This window comes from Protopterus annectens, chromosome 3.part0, assembly GCF_019279795.1.
Source record: "Protopterus annectens isolate FY-2018-M chromosome 3.part0, PAN1.0, whole genome shotgun sequence".
Classification (NCBI taxonomy): Eukaryota; Metazoa; Chordata; order Ceratodontiformes; family Protopteridae; genus Protopterus; species Protopterus annectens.
The window spans coordinates 1,183,793,111-1,183,807,802 of NC_056731.1; the positions used below are offsets into that span (position 1 = coordinate 1,183,793,111).

General features: G+C 38.4%; 1 protein-coding gene across 1 annotated transcript in view; it reads left to right on the forward strand.

The window, feature by feature from the left end:
* Nucleotides 1–14,692, forward strand: part of LOC122797014 (synaptonemal complex protein 2-like) — a 1,143,152-nt gene that overhangs the window by 421,363 nt on the left and 707,097 nt on the right. Inside the window, exon 11 of the mRNA XM_044065784.1 lies at nt 7,602–7,651. Coding sequence (XP_043921719.1) covers nt 7,602–7,651 — 50 coding nt within the window. The remainder of the gene's footprint in view (nt 1–7,601; nt 7,652–14,692) is intronic.

The following is a 14,692-nucleotide window of genomic DNA, read 5'->3' on the forward strand; positions in this document are numbered from 1 at the left end:
CGGTGATGCCCAGCTCAGAACAAATCAGGCTGCCCTGTTCTTTGGGTACAGTCCTTGGCGTCTTTGTTTTATCGATGGTGTGTTTATTATTTTGCTGCAAATAAACTGGTCAGCAAAAAGTTTACAAGTTTAATGTTGATATTTTAACTATGAATGCATTTTCAATTTAGCTTCTTTTTTTGAAGGCACTGTGATGATTATAGAAGTATAAAAAATAGTATGTACACTGACAGGTTTGAGCATTTTTTTTGTGCTTTAATTGGGGAAAAACAACCAACTAATGGGATATATAGGTAGGGCTGCAGGAGTGGTGGTACATTACACAACCACAAGCTCCATTTGACCATGATTATTTATTTTTTTATTATTTTACATTTGTTGACCATGTTTGTCTGGCTGGGCTGATGGCCATTTTTCAGCAGAGACTCTTGGAGAAAAGCTCCCCAACATTTATATTTAAGATTTAACCGTAGAAAAAAAAATAAGTAGTCAGTAAGACTTTGACAGTACTTAAGTTGAAAATATACAAAGGAAATATAAAATCCTGAGTTGATAAAAAGTACGATCTGGAAATATGTAGAGTTTCATTACATATATAATATGTAAACAATGAAGAAAAAAGGGAATGGTTGGTTGTAATAAGAGCAAGTATGCAGGTGGTCAATACATTAGAGTATTATAAGAAAGGAGTAAGAGGCAATATTCCAGTTGAGGAGGTAGATAGATGGCTCTAAAAGTGTCTGGAGCCAGTAGAAGGCCAACAGAGTACTAAAAGTAGGAGAGGGTGACAGTTTAAGTGGGGTGAGTAGAGTGACATATCCAGTGGCTTTTTAGGTAGTCTTTGACAGTTGATTTGAATATATTTTATTGTTTAAGGAATCGAATTTCCAGTTGGAGTTTGTTCCAGGAGATGGAAGGGTGGTAGCCATAGAGATTTTGACCAGATTTTGTTCTTAGGTTTATAGATGTGTAGTAGGTATTGGTCTGAACTTTGGAGAGACCTAGAAAGGGATATATGAAGAGATGAGAGGAGTCAAGCTAGGGCAGAAAGATGGTTAGTATAGGATATAGTGGATAATTTGAATCTGGGAGAGGAGAAGCCAGTGGGGTAGTCCCAGCCAGTTTGTGTGTTAGAGAGGATATGTGCCCAAAGAATGGCGTACAGCAACAGTGGTCCCACTCCACAAAGGTGGTGCCTCTGCAGACCCTGGAAACTATCGCCCCATAAGCCTGACTAGCCTAGTATGCAAGGCTATGGAGAGGATCATCATGGAACTCATAAACAAAGACACTGGGGACCTACAGACACTAGATCCTACCCAATTTGGCTTCGTCAAGGGCAGATCCTGCCTCTTGAACCTGGTCGACTTCTTCGAAACAGTCACCAAGGCCATAGATGAAGGGAAGGTAGTCCACACAGCCTATCTGGACCTCGCAAAGGCATTTGACACAATACTCCACTCGGGCATCATAGATAAGCTATCCAGCCTAAATATAAACCCCTATGTCACAAGATGGGTCACAAACTGGCTCAAAGACAGAACCCACAGAGTCAGAGTTGCTGGAGCCATGTCAGATTCGAAACCGGTCACAAGTGGCGTCCCACAAGGTTCTGTCCTGGGACCTCTCTTGTTCGGTATTTACTTTTCTGAGGTACAGGCCAACGTGGGAGGACTATGGCTCACCAAGTTCGCAGATGACTGCAAACTGGGCGCCATAATCGACTCTCCAACTGACACAAACATCCTTCAAAAAGGTCTTCCAGAGACGGATAATTGGTGCCAGAGCCATGGTCTAAAGCTAAATGCCAATAAGTGTATAGTCATACCCTTTGGCAAAAACAATGTGCCCACAAATTACCACATAGGTGGTAACCCATTAAGTACAGAGAAAGTAATTAGGGATCTGGGGACCCTAGTTGATGGCAATCTCTCCTTTGACAACCACATTGCCAAAGTGGTTAGAAAGACCTTCTACATAGCCCACCTCATCATGAAAGGATTCACATCTAGATCAAGAGAGGTAATCGTGCCCCTTTATTCATCCCTCATCGGGCCCATCATAGAATACAATGCCCCCTTTGGGATGTACCTTACCTGACACCTGCAGCAATTAGAAAGACCCCAAAAGTACCTCACCAGGAGGATCAAGGGACTCAAACAGATGCCATATGCTGCTCAGTTAAAAAAACTGTAGCTCTACTCAGTTGCATACCGCCTACTTCGAGGCGATCTATGCCTGACATATAAAGCTATGTCCAACCCAGAATTAGTGGACATGCTCCACCTCAGTAAATCTAAATCCCTTAGAGCCACGCGCCCGAGGGACTTGAACCTCAGCACAGAAATAAATAGAACATGCTGGAGGGACAGATTCATAACCCAGAGACTCCCTTCGCTCTGAAATAGAATTCCAATTCATGTTAGGCAGAGCACATCACTGACTCTGTTCAAGAAGAATCTTGATGAGTGGATGGGGGATCGTAGGTTTGTCCCGGGGATTACTTCCGTGTCACTATTAGACATAGGCACAGTAAACTAAACTTTAAAAAGGGCACAGTATACTCAAATCAAGGGGTGGCGTAAGCCAAACACAATCGGGCTAGGCTTATAAATGCCCCAGGGCAGATAGCCTAGTATGAACCTATGAGACAGTGATGAGATCTATCACTATGATTAGCAGCAAATCTAGCCACTGTGTTCTAGGTATTTTCTAATTTAGTTAGGAGTGTGGTATGTAGGTTAGAGAGGATCTGAGAGCTGTACAATAGGCTTGGTAGGAGATAGGCATGAAACAGGGAAATGGCATTGTTGGATAGGAACTTTTTATTTCTATACAGGGGCCAAGTTTTTGATGTTTTTTGTAATACCATTGTTGACATGCAGATCAAATTTCAGTTGCTCGTCTGTTGTAACCTCTAGTAGTTTTGTGTAGGGTTCAGCTAAGATGGGTGTATTATCTAGAGACTGGGTAGTAAAAGTGGATTTGAGGTTATTCAGGTTTTTGGGGAGAAAAAGTAAGAGTTTAGTCTTTTTAGTATTCAGAATTAGCTGGTTGATGGAAAGCCAGGTCTCGACAGAGATGAAGGATTTCTGAATCATGGAATGCACGTCAGACAGGGTATCAGCAATGGTCATGACAGCAGAGTCATCAGCGTATTGGATGAGAGTTAGACTGAGGGCAGGAGGTTTAGAGTACATTAGTAAAGATATTAGAGTAGTGGTCCAAGAATAGATCCTTGGAGGAACACCCATTTTGATGGGGAGTGGAGGAGAGATGGCTGAGATCCATTTTACTGACTGTAGTCTGTCAGAGAGGTAGCTAGAAAACCAGGCACTAGTAGAGGAGGAGAATTTGAGGTTAGAGAGTTTGTCCAGAAGAAAGGAGTGACTGTGTCAAATGCTTTAGAGTGGTCTAGCAATAAGCATGCCACCAGTTTATTGTTGTCTCTGGCCTGAGAAGAAGTATTGATGCAGGATAGTAGGGCAGTCGTGGTGCTATGCTTAGGATGAAAGCAATTTGATGTAGGAGTAAGCAGATTTTCCTGAACTAAGTGTTCCATGACTTGCATATGCACGCATTTTTCAAGTATTTCTGAGAGAGGTGAGAGGATGGCAATGGGTCTGATGGAGATTTCAATGGAGTAATCCTTTGTGAATTGGTAGGGTATGGAATTTTTTCCAGATAGAGGGAAACTTAGATTCTGTGATACACTGGTTAATTAGTATAGAGACTGGGAAGACTAAGTCTGCAGCTAGTTGGAGAAAGTGGGGAGGTAGATTATCCATGGATACAGAGCAGGGTTTTAGTTTGTGAAGTAAAGATTTAATATAGTTGGTGGGTATTGGCTTAAGGGAGAAGGTGTTAGTAGAATTTGGCTAGAGGGGGGCTCTGGGTGATGTTAGGGAGTTGACGTTTGATGCTGTTTCGAGGGGTGTATTTGTAGGGCAGGGGTTGGAAGATGAGGGATTACTGGGGTGGAGTATTTGATTTATTGCATGCCAGACTTTTTTGGGATTAGATCTGTGGAAGCTGGGTGGGTTATTATAGAAGTCCTTTTTGTCTTTATTGACTTGCATTTTAGTGAGATTTTTAAGTTCTTTATATTTTTGCAGGTGAATGGGGAGGTTGGTTTGCACCCAGGTTTTCCACATTCTATTTCTACCTTTCATCAAGGAGTAGGTGGCATTAGTTAACCAGGGGGATATATTGGTTTTGACACGAACTGTGCACAGAGGTGCCAGTGAGTTAAGTATATTTAGGAAAGTACTATTGAAAGAGTTAACTGTATCGTCTAGAGGGAGGTGAAACAGACAAGTCCAATTTACTTTGGAGAGGAGACTATTAAAGGGATTTGGATCAAAGTTTGATAACTTAAGAGATTTAGTGCATCTCTGTGGTCTGGGGGAATGGGTAGTAAATCTAAGAACTTGTATTGGGGAGTGGTCGCTAAGGGAGTCGGGCAGTGTTTCGGGGTTGTGATTATTTATAGGGGTCTGAGACTATTATCCAGTCAATACGTGAGCTGTAGTTGTATGTCTTATTGGTGTGGGTGGGAATATAGATTAGTTGGGTGAAGCCATGCAAGTTGAGGGTCAGAGTTGAGCAGAGGGTCAACTAGCTTATGTTGTCATCCCCTAGAAGGATGGTTTTGTTGTGTGTGTGTTGAAAAGCTAAGAGAAGATGTGTTCTAAGAGGGAGTTATCACCAGGGGATATATAGATGGCAAGTATAGTGCTTTTACTATGACTGTTAATTTTAAGGTTGGCAATTAGGAGTTCAGCAGGTAGAAAGGATGGTTTTTGTTTGTCAAGCAGTGTGATGGTTGGGAGTATACAGTAGCCACTCTACCGCCTTTTTTATGTTGGTGGTCAAGTTACAGTGTATTATACCGTGGTGGGAGAAAGTCTTTTATTTAAGTTAATGGGTTTTATTCAAGTTTCTGTGAGGGTAATAATGTCTGGAGAGAGAGATGACTTCCAGGCATGGAATTCAGTAACCTTGTTTAACACACTAATAATGTTTGAGTAAAATGATAGCTGTATTTTTCAGTTGGAGAGGTGTTCACTTGACTGGTTTTGTTGAGTTATTGGTGGGGGAGACAGTTTGGGCCAGGGTTTGGATGGACATCTCCTGATAGTAGTAGAGTTTTAAGGAGGGGGTTTACTTTTTAGGGAGCTGGGTAGAAGATGAAGTGTCTTTCTTTACTCTTGGAGGAGGCTGCAGGGAGGACAAAGACATTTAATTTTAGGAATTGGGTTTTTTAGCAGAAATATGGATGGAGAGATTATGGAAGTGTTGAGGTAGTAGAGAGGTTATTGGGTGGGTAGATGTAGAAGAGTACTTGGGGTATCAGTTGAGTATCACAGGAGGTGAGGAGGTAGAATAGTATTAAAGGAGGTATACAGAGGATGGTAAGTAACATGATTTGTTAAATAGGAAGGAATGCAGGTGAGGGAGAAGGAAACCAGGTGTATGAGTAAAATGAGAAAGGAGGGAAGGTTAAAGTAGAGGAAGGTGGGTAGTTGGATACGATTAGTTATGTTGCGTCAGATAAATATTGAGAGAGAGAGATGAAGTTGGTAGGTATTGTATGAGTGAATGGGAATTGGAGGGATTAGTGGTACTTAGTTATTGGATGAGTGGAAGGGAACAGGAGAGGTTAGTGGTATTTAGTAGGTATTGGATGAAGGGAGGGGTTAGTGGTACTTAGGTATTGGGTGAGTAGATGGGAAGGGGAGGGGTTAGTGTGGATAAGGTGTGATTAGGTATAAATTAAATGTTATGGGGGTGGGTGGGAATGATCCAACTCTGCATTTGGATATCAGAGATTAGAAATAGGCAAATTACATAGACATTTTTGCTAGCAGACATATTCTTCTGCAATATGTTGCATCTTGCTCATGCTAAATAAATTTCCATAGGAGAGATTTAGGAGTGTAGACCACACCAAAATTAAATAGTGCAGGTCATTGTATTCCAAAGTCAAAGCAAAACCATGCCCAGTGATTTATTTTTCTCATCACTGATATACCCTTAGAAAGTGCTCCATTGAGACCATACACACACGCTGTTTTGTTTCTGGGGACTTTTATAGGAGTACAGCAGATGTGGGTGAACCGTTGCAGCATTTTGGTATTTTAATGCATTCATATGTCATTGCTGGTTGAAATAATTGCATCCTCATGGATTTGTGTCTTGGACTGTTGATTACAGATTATACCATGACCCCCCATTAATATTCCAAAACGTGCACGCTGATTGGCCAGCATGCACGTTGTAAATCGACTTATACTAATGGAAAAAGGTCCGGTCGCCCGGACTTTTTCCATTAGTATAAGTCTTTTTTTAAAACACTGTCTTGCTATGTTAAAAGAGTTTAACATAGCGACACAGGTTTAAAAAAAGCAACGGAGATCTCCGTTGCTTTTTTTAAAGCTGTCTCGCTATGTTAAACTCCTTTAACATAGCGACACAATGTGTAAAAAGCAATGGAGATCTTGCTTTCTCCGTTGCTTTTTAAACCTGTCTCACTATGTTAAATGGGTTTAACATGGCGAGACAGCTTTAAAATAAGCAGCGGAGATCTCCGTTGCTTATTTTAAACTGTCTCGCTATGTTAAACCCATTTAACATAGCGAAACAATAAAAAGCAACGGAGATCTTGCTTTCTCCGTTGTTTTGGCCACAGCTCTGATGTACTCGCGTAGGCATGCAGTACATCAGAACTGCGGATGCCAGACAGCTGCGGAAGGGCAGCAAAGAGGCATTATACAATGCCATTATTTAAGAAAAGTAATTGTTTCTTTTCTTAAATAATGTCATAGTATAATAGCAATAACCCACTTCTGGGTGTGGGTAATGCGGGTTTTACCCACGGATGTCTTTGTTTGGTCCCTCGGGACCAAACCACGCCACCCCTGTGTAAATCCGATTACACCAGGCGTAAACTATTGCTATATTATGAAATGTTTTTCTTCCTTAATTCATCTTCAAAGACTAAGTAACCAGCTTTCATGAAATGGATTGCATGGGAAGGTGAACATATTTATTTGCTGCATGTATTTACTTTGCAGTGCTTTTTGCATATTTTATTTATTTACAGAGACAGTTGGCATTTGCATCATAGACATTGGCTATCAATTTATTAATTTACAGTAGTAACAAAGAAAACATTAGGCAATAAAATCCATTTTATTCTGTTAGGTTTCTGCACGTCATTTACATTGCTAGAACTTGATTGTTAATTAACACAAAACAAGAATTTTACTATACCTACTGTGCCGTGAATCTGTGCTGTAGTGTAATTCACTGTAAACCATATGTAATTTATTTTTCTGACTACAAATGATACTGGATGTTCAGGTGCACTTAGTCATACAGGTACCAAGAACACTTTTCAGTTAGACAAAATGAATTGCATTTCTAATATGGAAATGATTGAAAGCTGACTTTATATTATATATTACATATATTTTTAAAAACTGAATATGAAATTGCATTCAGTAAAGCTAAATAACATAATTTTGGCAGAATAAATGGATGTTTGTTTATTTCTGAGGAATACATTTATTCATTAGTTTTTTTTTTTTCCTCCCCAGGTCAGACAAGCAAAAACAAAAGTCTTTGGAGAGAAATTACAAAGTGAAAGGTAAATTGAATAAAATGTGATGCCGTTTTGTGATGGTACTGAACTTGGTTTTATAGTATCAGCCTTGGGCAATTACAGGTTCATCAGCATGTCTGCCTTAGGACTGGAATTCTGCAACCCTGTGCCAGGTAGCTGATTAGGAATGCTGTCTTTAAACTGAGAATGGTTATAGCTCCATTTTGTCAGGAATGTGTTTTTTTTATTCTGCTTACACATCCCTTTTCATTAATTTCACTATACTTCATGTTAAAAGCTCATTATTAGTCTGCTCATAAAATGATATTTCATGTATAAAATACTTTGCCTCAGACGTCTGAGCTTCAACAGGTGCTAGAAAGTAATCATTTCAGTGCTAGATAGTAATCATTTTAGTATCAGCCCTAATATAGGTAGATCAGTTGGGCTGAGCTTAGAAAGTAATTCAGAATGTTTCCCTTAACATAAATACCATTATGCTGTCGAAAGCTTAACACTGTGGTCAGGTAGGCTGTCAGAGTAACTGAAACACATGGATAACACAGCATCTTACACTCCTAAAAATACAGAACTGAGGCAGAAATGTCCACTGAGTACATCTCTTAGAAATATGTGGAGCTCATACCAGTGTGTTTCACTGCTTTCAGTCATCATCAACTTTATGGTCAGCAATCTTTCTGTAAATGTGTTTCTTTAGTCTTATCTACTGTTTAGGTAGAGGCTCCCATGGGGGGGTGCAGTAGTTCCATTTCAGGCTGTAGTCCTAGTCTTGTCCATCACTATAGCAGCTAGAAGCAGCCCTTGCTCTTACGTAGCTTTCTATGACATATGGGGGTCCCAAGTTCTGTTTGTTGCAACAATTTAGGTGCAAGTATGACTGGACATTTAATCTGCCTTTTCCATCAGAGTGAGTGGTCATCACTTGTGGAGCTTTTAACCCCTTGTAGAGTAGCTAAGTAGCCGCCGATGCTGCTTTATGTATTTTTTACTTCTACTTACAAGGTCAATTTCCACTATGATTGAAAAAGAGTAAACACTGTAGCTGCTAAAGTTGAAGTCAAAAAGATCTACGTGTCCTTTCTTTATGAATTTATCCTAGGTCTCATTTCACCTACTTTGATACCTAGTCTTGGAAGAACTCAACCATATTATTCCTTTAACTGCTTTATGGCACTCCAATCTATAGAAAATGATGAGGTTGCTTAATTTTAAATTAATTTTTAAATTGTGATACTTTTATTTCTTCCTTTATGGTCAGCCGTATTTTCAACCCCCTCAGTCTTTTGACCAACAATTCCAGATACTGTTGCAGTGTTAGTAATTCAGTCAGTGCTTTCAGTATTGTCTGGCTGCCATTTTTTCTGTGTAGTGGAAAGGAGATAACCATTAAATGGTGCCTTTTAATTTGAGAGTCAAGGTAGTATAGATTGCTTATATGGCAATGGATGGATAAGGACTTGTATGTCTGTTTTTTACTCAGACTTTGAAATTCACCATCTCGGATTCCATATTTTTTGAATTTGTTTGGCTTTCTGACAAATCTGGAGTACCCATGCACTGATTTTTGTTTCCTTGTGAGAAACGTTTGTTGGCTTCTCCATGTGTTTCAAAATCATATGCAGTACTTGCCAAGCTTAGTATACATCCTCATTATTTCACAATGCACTCCTGAGTGCTTTGAGTCCTGCTGATCCAAGTAACTATTGCAAGTTTAGGGTATAGCTTTTCTATGTGCAGAAAATGGCTGGCATTCTGATTTCCAAACAAATTACATTTAACATTGCCAGTAATGGCATGGCTTGGCCATGCATTTTCATTATGTCATGTATTCTCACCTATCACACTGTTACTGGCTGTTTGCGCATCAAGAACTAATATTATTTTAACTTTCCAATTTTGGTGTAGCTAATGAAAAACATACTAGTATTTGAAGTATTAACCAGTGGACGTTTAATACCTAACCAAGACAGCCAGAACCACTATTGGCAATTCCCAACTAATCTCCATCTTACTCTATGCCTCTCCCGTACTCACCAACTTTAGACAGACTGACCTAAACAGACTTGAAACCTGCTACAATAAAATTGCAAAATTTGCAACAGGCGCAACCTACCATAGCCAACACTGTAACCCACTTAAGGAACTTGACTGGCTTGAACTCCCACAATTTTTTCACCTGAATCAACTCTCATTTGCCCACAAACTAGTAAACCACCCCCATACGATCCCAGCTCTTCAAAACATACTCCAACCCTACTCCTCCTCTAGACCCATACAATCCAACAGCAAAAATCTACTTCTTACCACCAAACCCAAAAACGCAGCAGGAGAAGCCCTATTCTCCTGTGCCATTTCCAAACTGTGGAACAACCTCCCCTCTTAATAACCAAATTACCACCCAGCAGTCTATTCAAAACCACTCTCAAGTCTCACCTAAAAATGCATTGTCTCTGCCCTTGCTCCATCCCCAACTAACAAAACTCCTAGCCAATCAGTACAGCGTTATTTCTTTTATATATTTTATCTGCCACTAAACATGCTCTATCAGCATAATTCTTGGGTATCGTTTATCACCCCAATTTGTAACAACAGTCTAGTACTCCGTATCCATTGTATGCTTTGTTTCTTACTATTGATCTGTGTACTCTGCATGTCATGCTGTTTAGTGTAAACTCATTTACTGTTGTAACATTTACTATTCTAAGATTTACTTGTATGTACTTGTAGAGCTTTTTACCCTGGACCTCGGCTGAAAAAGGACCTGTGTCCAGTTGGAATTTCCCGGTAAATAAATAATGTTTTTCATTAATTTTTATAATTGTGTTAGAATACTCTAACCTATTTATTACAGTGAGTATACTAAATAATAACATTATATAGCATGTCCATTAATCATGGTGAAGATTGGATGCTGTTAAATGATTTATCACCCCAGGCAGTTTACATAAAATCTAATGGAAACTGTTTCCAAATCATGGTTTTGAAAATATTTGAGTACTCAGATTGAACCTGCAAGTGAAGTTGACTCTTATGGCTCCCGTTAAGGATTAGTTTCCCTCTAAATATGTAAAACAGTAAAACAAATGACACCTGAATGTATCCAAATAGCCTTACAAAATGCCCAACAGTAAAAGGAACTTTCCATTACTTTTTACCAAAATAAATATATTTTTAAGAGTTAATTATGGTGTTGCAATGTTTCTGTTACTGTTCATGATTAATGTCTGGAAACCTTGCAGTTATATTGCTTAAAGAGCAATAATATATATATATATATATATATATATATATATATATATATATATATATATATATATATATATATAATATAAAATACACACACATATGTGCAGAAAAGTAATTAATAGGTTTATAGGCGATTACAGGGCTAACAGCTTAAGAGCCCTTACACATAGTCATTACTTTTATTGCTTGTTGTTTATTAAAAGTGTTGGTTTCCATCAGAATTTCCAACTGTTTTTCATATAGTCATTACTACCTGAATTTTACCCATTTTTTGATCCCTAAGGGCTAGAGGGTTGCTTAGGTTTGAGCCTATGCCTCTGAATATTTTGCAGACTGCCCCTGTCCATAAGGGACATGGGCACTGCCCCAGGAGTAAATTTAAAATTCCCCTTTCATTGATCCAAATTGAGTATAAAGAGGGTCAGGGAAAGGCTCTGCTTTACATGAATAGGAAGTCTGTTCCAGAGAAGGGGTAATCTCGGAGACATATCTGCCTCTCCAGCCAGTATTGTTCATGTCATAGACCAGGTTTAGATCTCTAGATTGGGTGACCCTCATGCAGTTTGTCTTGTGAATATGTAACAATTCATAAGGACTGGATTTGGGAGTATCTTGTAGATCAGGCATAGGTTGCCTGTTAATAGTCAGTAGGACACAGAGTAAAATGAGACGGCTTCTTGTCTGTATGCATAGGACATGTTTACACCCTGTATTTTTTTTTGTAAGGAACCTCTGAGTCCTGTCCAGCTGTTGGAAGTGCATGGTCAATTACATGCCAAAAGTACATTGTACTCTAGTATCGGTCTGATGAGGGCCAAGGACAGTGGGACACTAACTTTATTGGATCTGGATGCCACGCCTTTTTTTACAAGCTGTGCTACGTAGAAGGACTTCCACACCAATGTGGACACATGGAGGCCAAATTTCAGGCTATCTATGTACCTAGATCTGTCACCACTGAATTCACTGTTAGAGGTGTGCTGTTAATGTTGTAATTTATAGGAGTATTTGACTTCCTAAAGGGTATGATTATGACATTTTTTTTTTGCATTTAGTTTTAGGCCATGGCTGTGTCAATCATCATTTGTCTGCGTCAGACCCTTCTGAGGGATATCTATATCACTGGGGGATTCAACAATTGCCCCCAGCTTGCAGTCATCTGCAAACTTAGCCAAAGACCTTCTGCAATAGCCTTGACATGAGAGAAGTATATTCCAAACAGGACAGGTCCCAGCACTGAGCTATGTGGCACACCACCAGTAATTGGCCTCTTTCTGGATCTGAATTCACCCACAGTAACAGCATGTGTCCTTTCTGTTAGCCATTTCATTCTCCATTGGGTGATGTAGGGATTTATGCTCAGTTTTGTGAGTTTATCTCTAATACCCGAGTGGGGAATTGTGCCAGATGCCTTAGCCAGTCCAAGGTAGGCAATATGCACTGTGTTTTACCCTCATTTGTGGCCTTAGTGAAGTTCTCAAAGAAGTCCACCAGACATGCCCTTGACAAAGCCAAACTGGGTTGGGTCCAATGTTTGTGGTTTCCTATGTCATTTATCAGGTCCATAATTATTCTTTCAATGGCCTTGTATATAAGACTAGTCAAAAGTATGCGTCTGTAATTTCTCATTTCTGTTGATGGTTCCCCTTTATACAGAAGGGATGACTCACTATTCTCCACTCCATAAGGACAAAGCTAATCTGGAGGCTGTGGTTAAATAGAGATCCTAGTGGGCTTGATCGGTCCTGTTTCAGTATATTTAAGAGGCATCCTGGGTTTGTCAGGACCAGTCAAAGCTATGTGTTTAGCTTTAGGGAGCACAGTGGTGACATGTTATTTGGTGATAAATGGTAGAGGAATTGTGGAGGGTGTTTCTTGGAGGGTAAATGGAGGTGATGGAAAAGTGAAATTTGAGCTGAATTTATCAGCCAGCAGATTTTCTATATTGTCTGGATGAGTATGGTGAGGCTGTGTCTACAAGTAATTCAACACATTGGGTGTTCTCATTAAGATTGTGGATGGAACTGAAAAATGCTTTATGGTTATCCTTACTTTAGGAGGCTATTTTTGCCTGAAATTTGCTTTTGAAGTCTTAACTAATTCTATGATTTGCTTGTTTAGACTAATGAGGGAGTTTTTGCTTTGCTCTGCACATTTTCTCTTACTTCTAGACAAACTTTTCTTTCATTTTTTATTCAACCTGTTTATACCCAGAGTCCACCAGGGTGGATTGTTTCTGAAGTTTGTCCTTGACTTAATTTTGTCTGGTACTACTGGTTCTATGCATTTCTTTATATGGCTGTACAGGGCTTTTGTGTACACCTCCACAAAGGCTTCTGTGTTTTCTGGGTCTCGGGGAGCTTGGAAACTAGTAATAGTTATGCCATCACTTATTAGGAGGTAGTTTGCCTTAGAAAAGTTCTAGCTTTTTATATATGTGTATATATATATATATATATATATATATATATATGTAAAACTGTTGATGTTAACACACCCACTAGAGTAAATGCCTCTTCGCTGTCTAAAAAATAAATGATAATAAATCCAAAAACGAAAACCAGTGACAGGCAAACAGTTGGCTCTTGAAAATAATCCAGTCTTGGTCGTAAAACATAAAATAATGTTTTATTGTGTACACAGGTTAGCGCTTTCACCAAAGCTTCTTCAGACCTTACAACCTTCCTTACTAACAAACAATTGCTTATATACTTGTCATGTGATTTGATTTCAATTAATCAATCATCTTCCCAATAAACCAGTACTGCCTGAAATTTAAGGATACATTGACTAAAATATTTAGCTATATTAATACATTACTGTGCATCCTAAAATCTTTAACCTATAAAATAGCGTTTCAAAGCACTATGTTAAATACTAAGCAGAACTATCATAACTATTGAAAAACACATCATTCATAAATATAAATCTCCAAAATACGTAATACTTGGTCATTCAACAATGGTCATAGTTATGAATTTATAAATACAAACATCATCTCGGCAGTAAACTTCTACTATGTCATTGCCATCTAAATAACTCTGGTGCCCTGATTAGTTTAAAAGGCTCCGTAATAGATTAGTTATATTCGCAGCACTCATCATTTATTGTATGCACCTACCATCATAATAATTCCAATAAAATGCATAATTTACTTGCATATATAAAAAATATATCACCTGAACCTATGTAGTCATTGGACTCATTAAATTAGTTGTCAACACGAGCCTCAATCAATGTACAATGACTTTATACATTCACGTTTAGGTATAAAACCTCCCATATAAATGTATAGTATCAGCTATGTATAGAAATTATAAAAATTGTAAAAATTATATTGCCTCGGCTTATAGGCTATTAGTCATTTGAATAATTGTCAATATAAGCCATGATCTATATGCAATAATTTCATAAATACGCTTAAAAATTCATTAAATAGATATTTCCGTACTATATAATTTTAACTTTAGCATCTTATAAATCAATCCTATTATATATGCTTTCCATACATAGTAAATTAAAATCTCATGCACATAAACTATTTTATGCATCTAGAAGACTATTTTATAAGAAATCTGATAAATTCAACCTTGAAAAAAAAAACAATATATATATATATATATATATATATATATATATATATATATATACGTGCATTGAAAGCTGCAAATAATGCACTCAAACATATTCCAAGGAAGCAATAATTTATAAAGAATACATTCATATATGCAAAACATGCTTGTATTTGATAGTAAACAAACCATGTGCAGTTTATACCTACCTAAGTTTTACCTAAAATCTATAGACTGAACCATTACT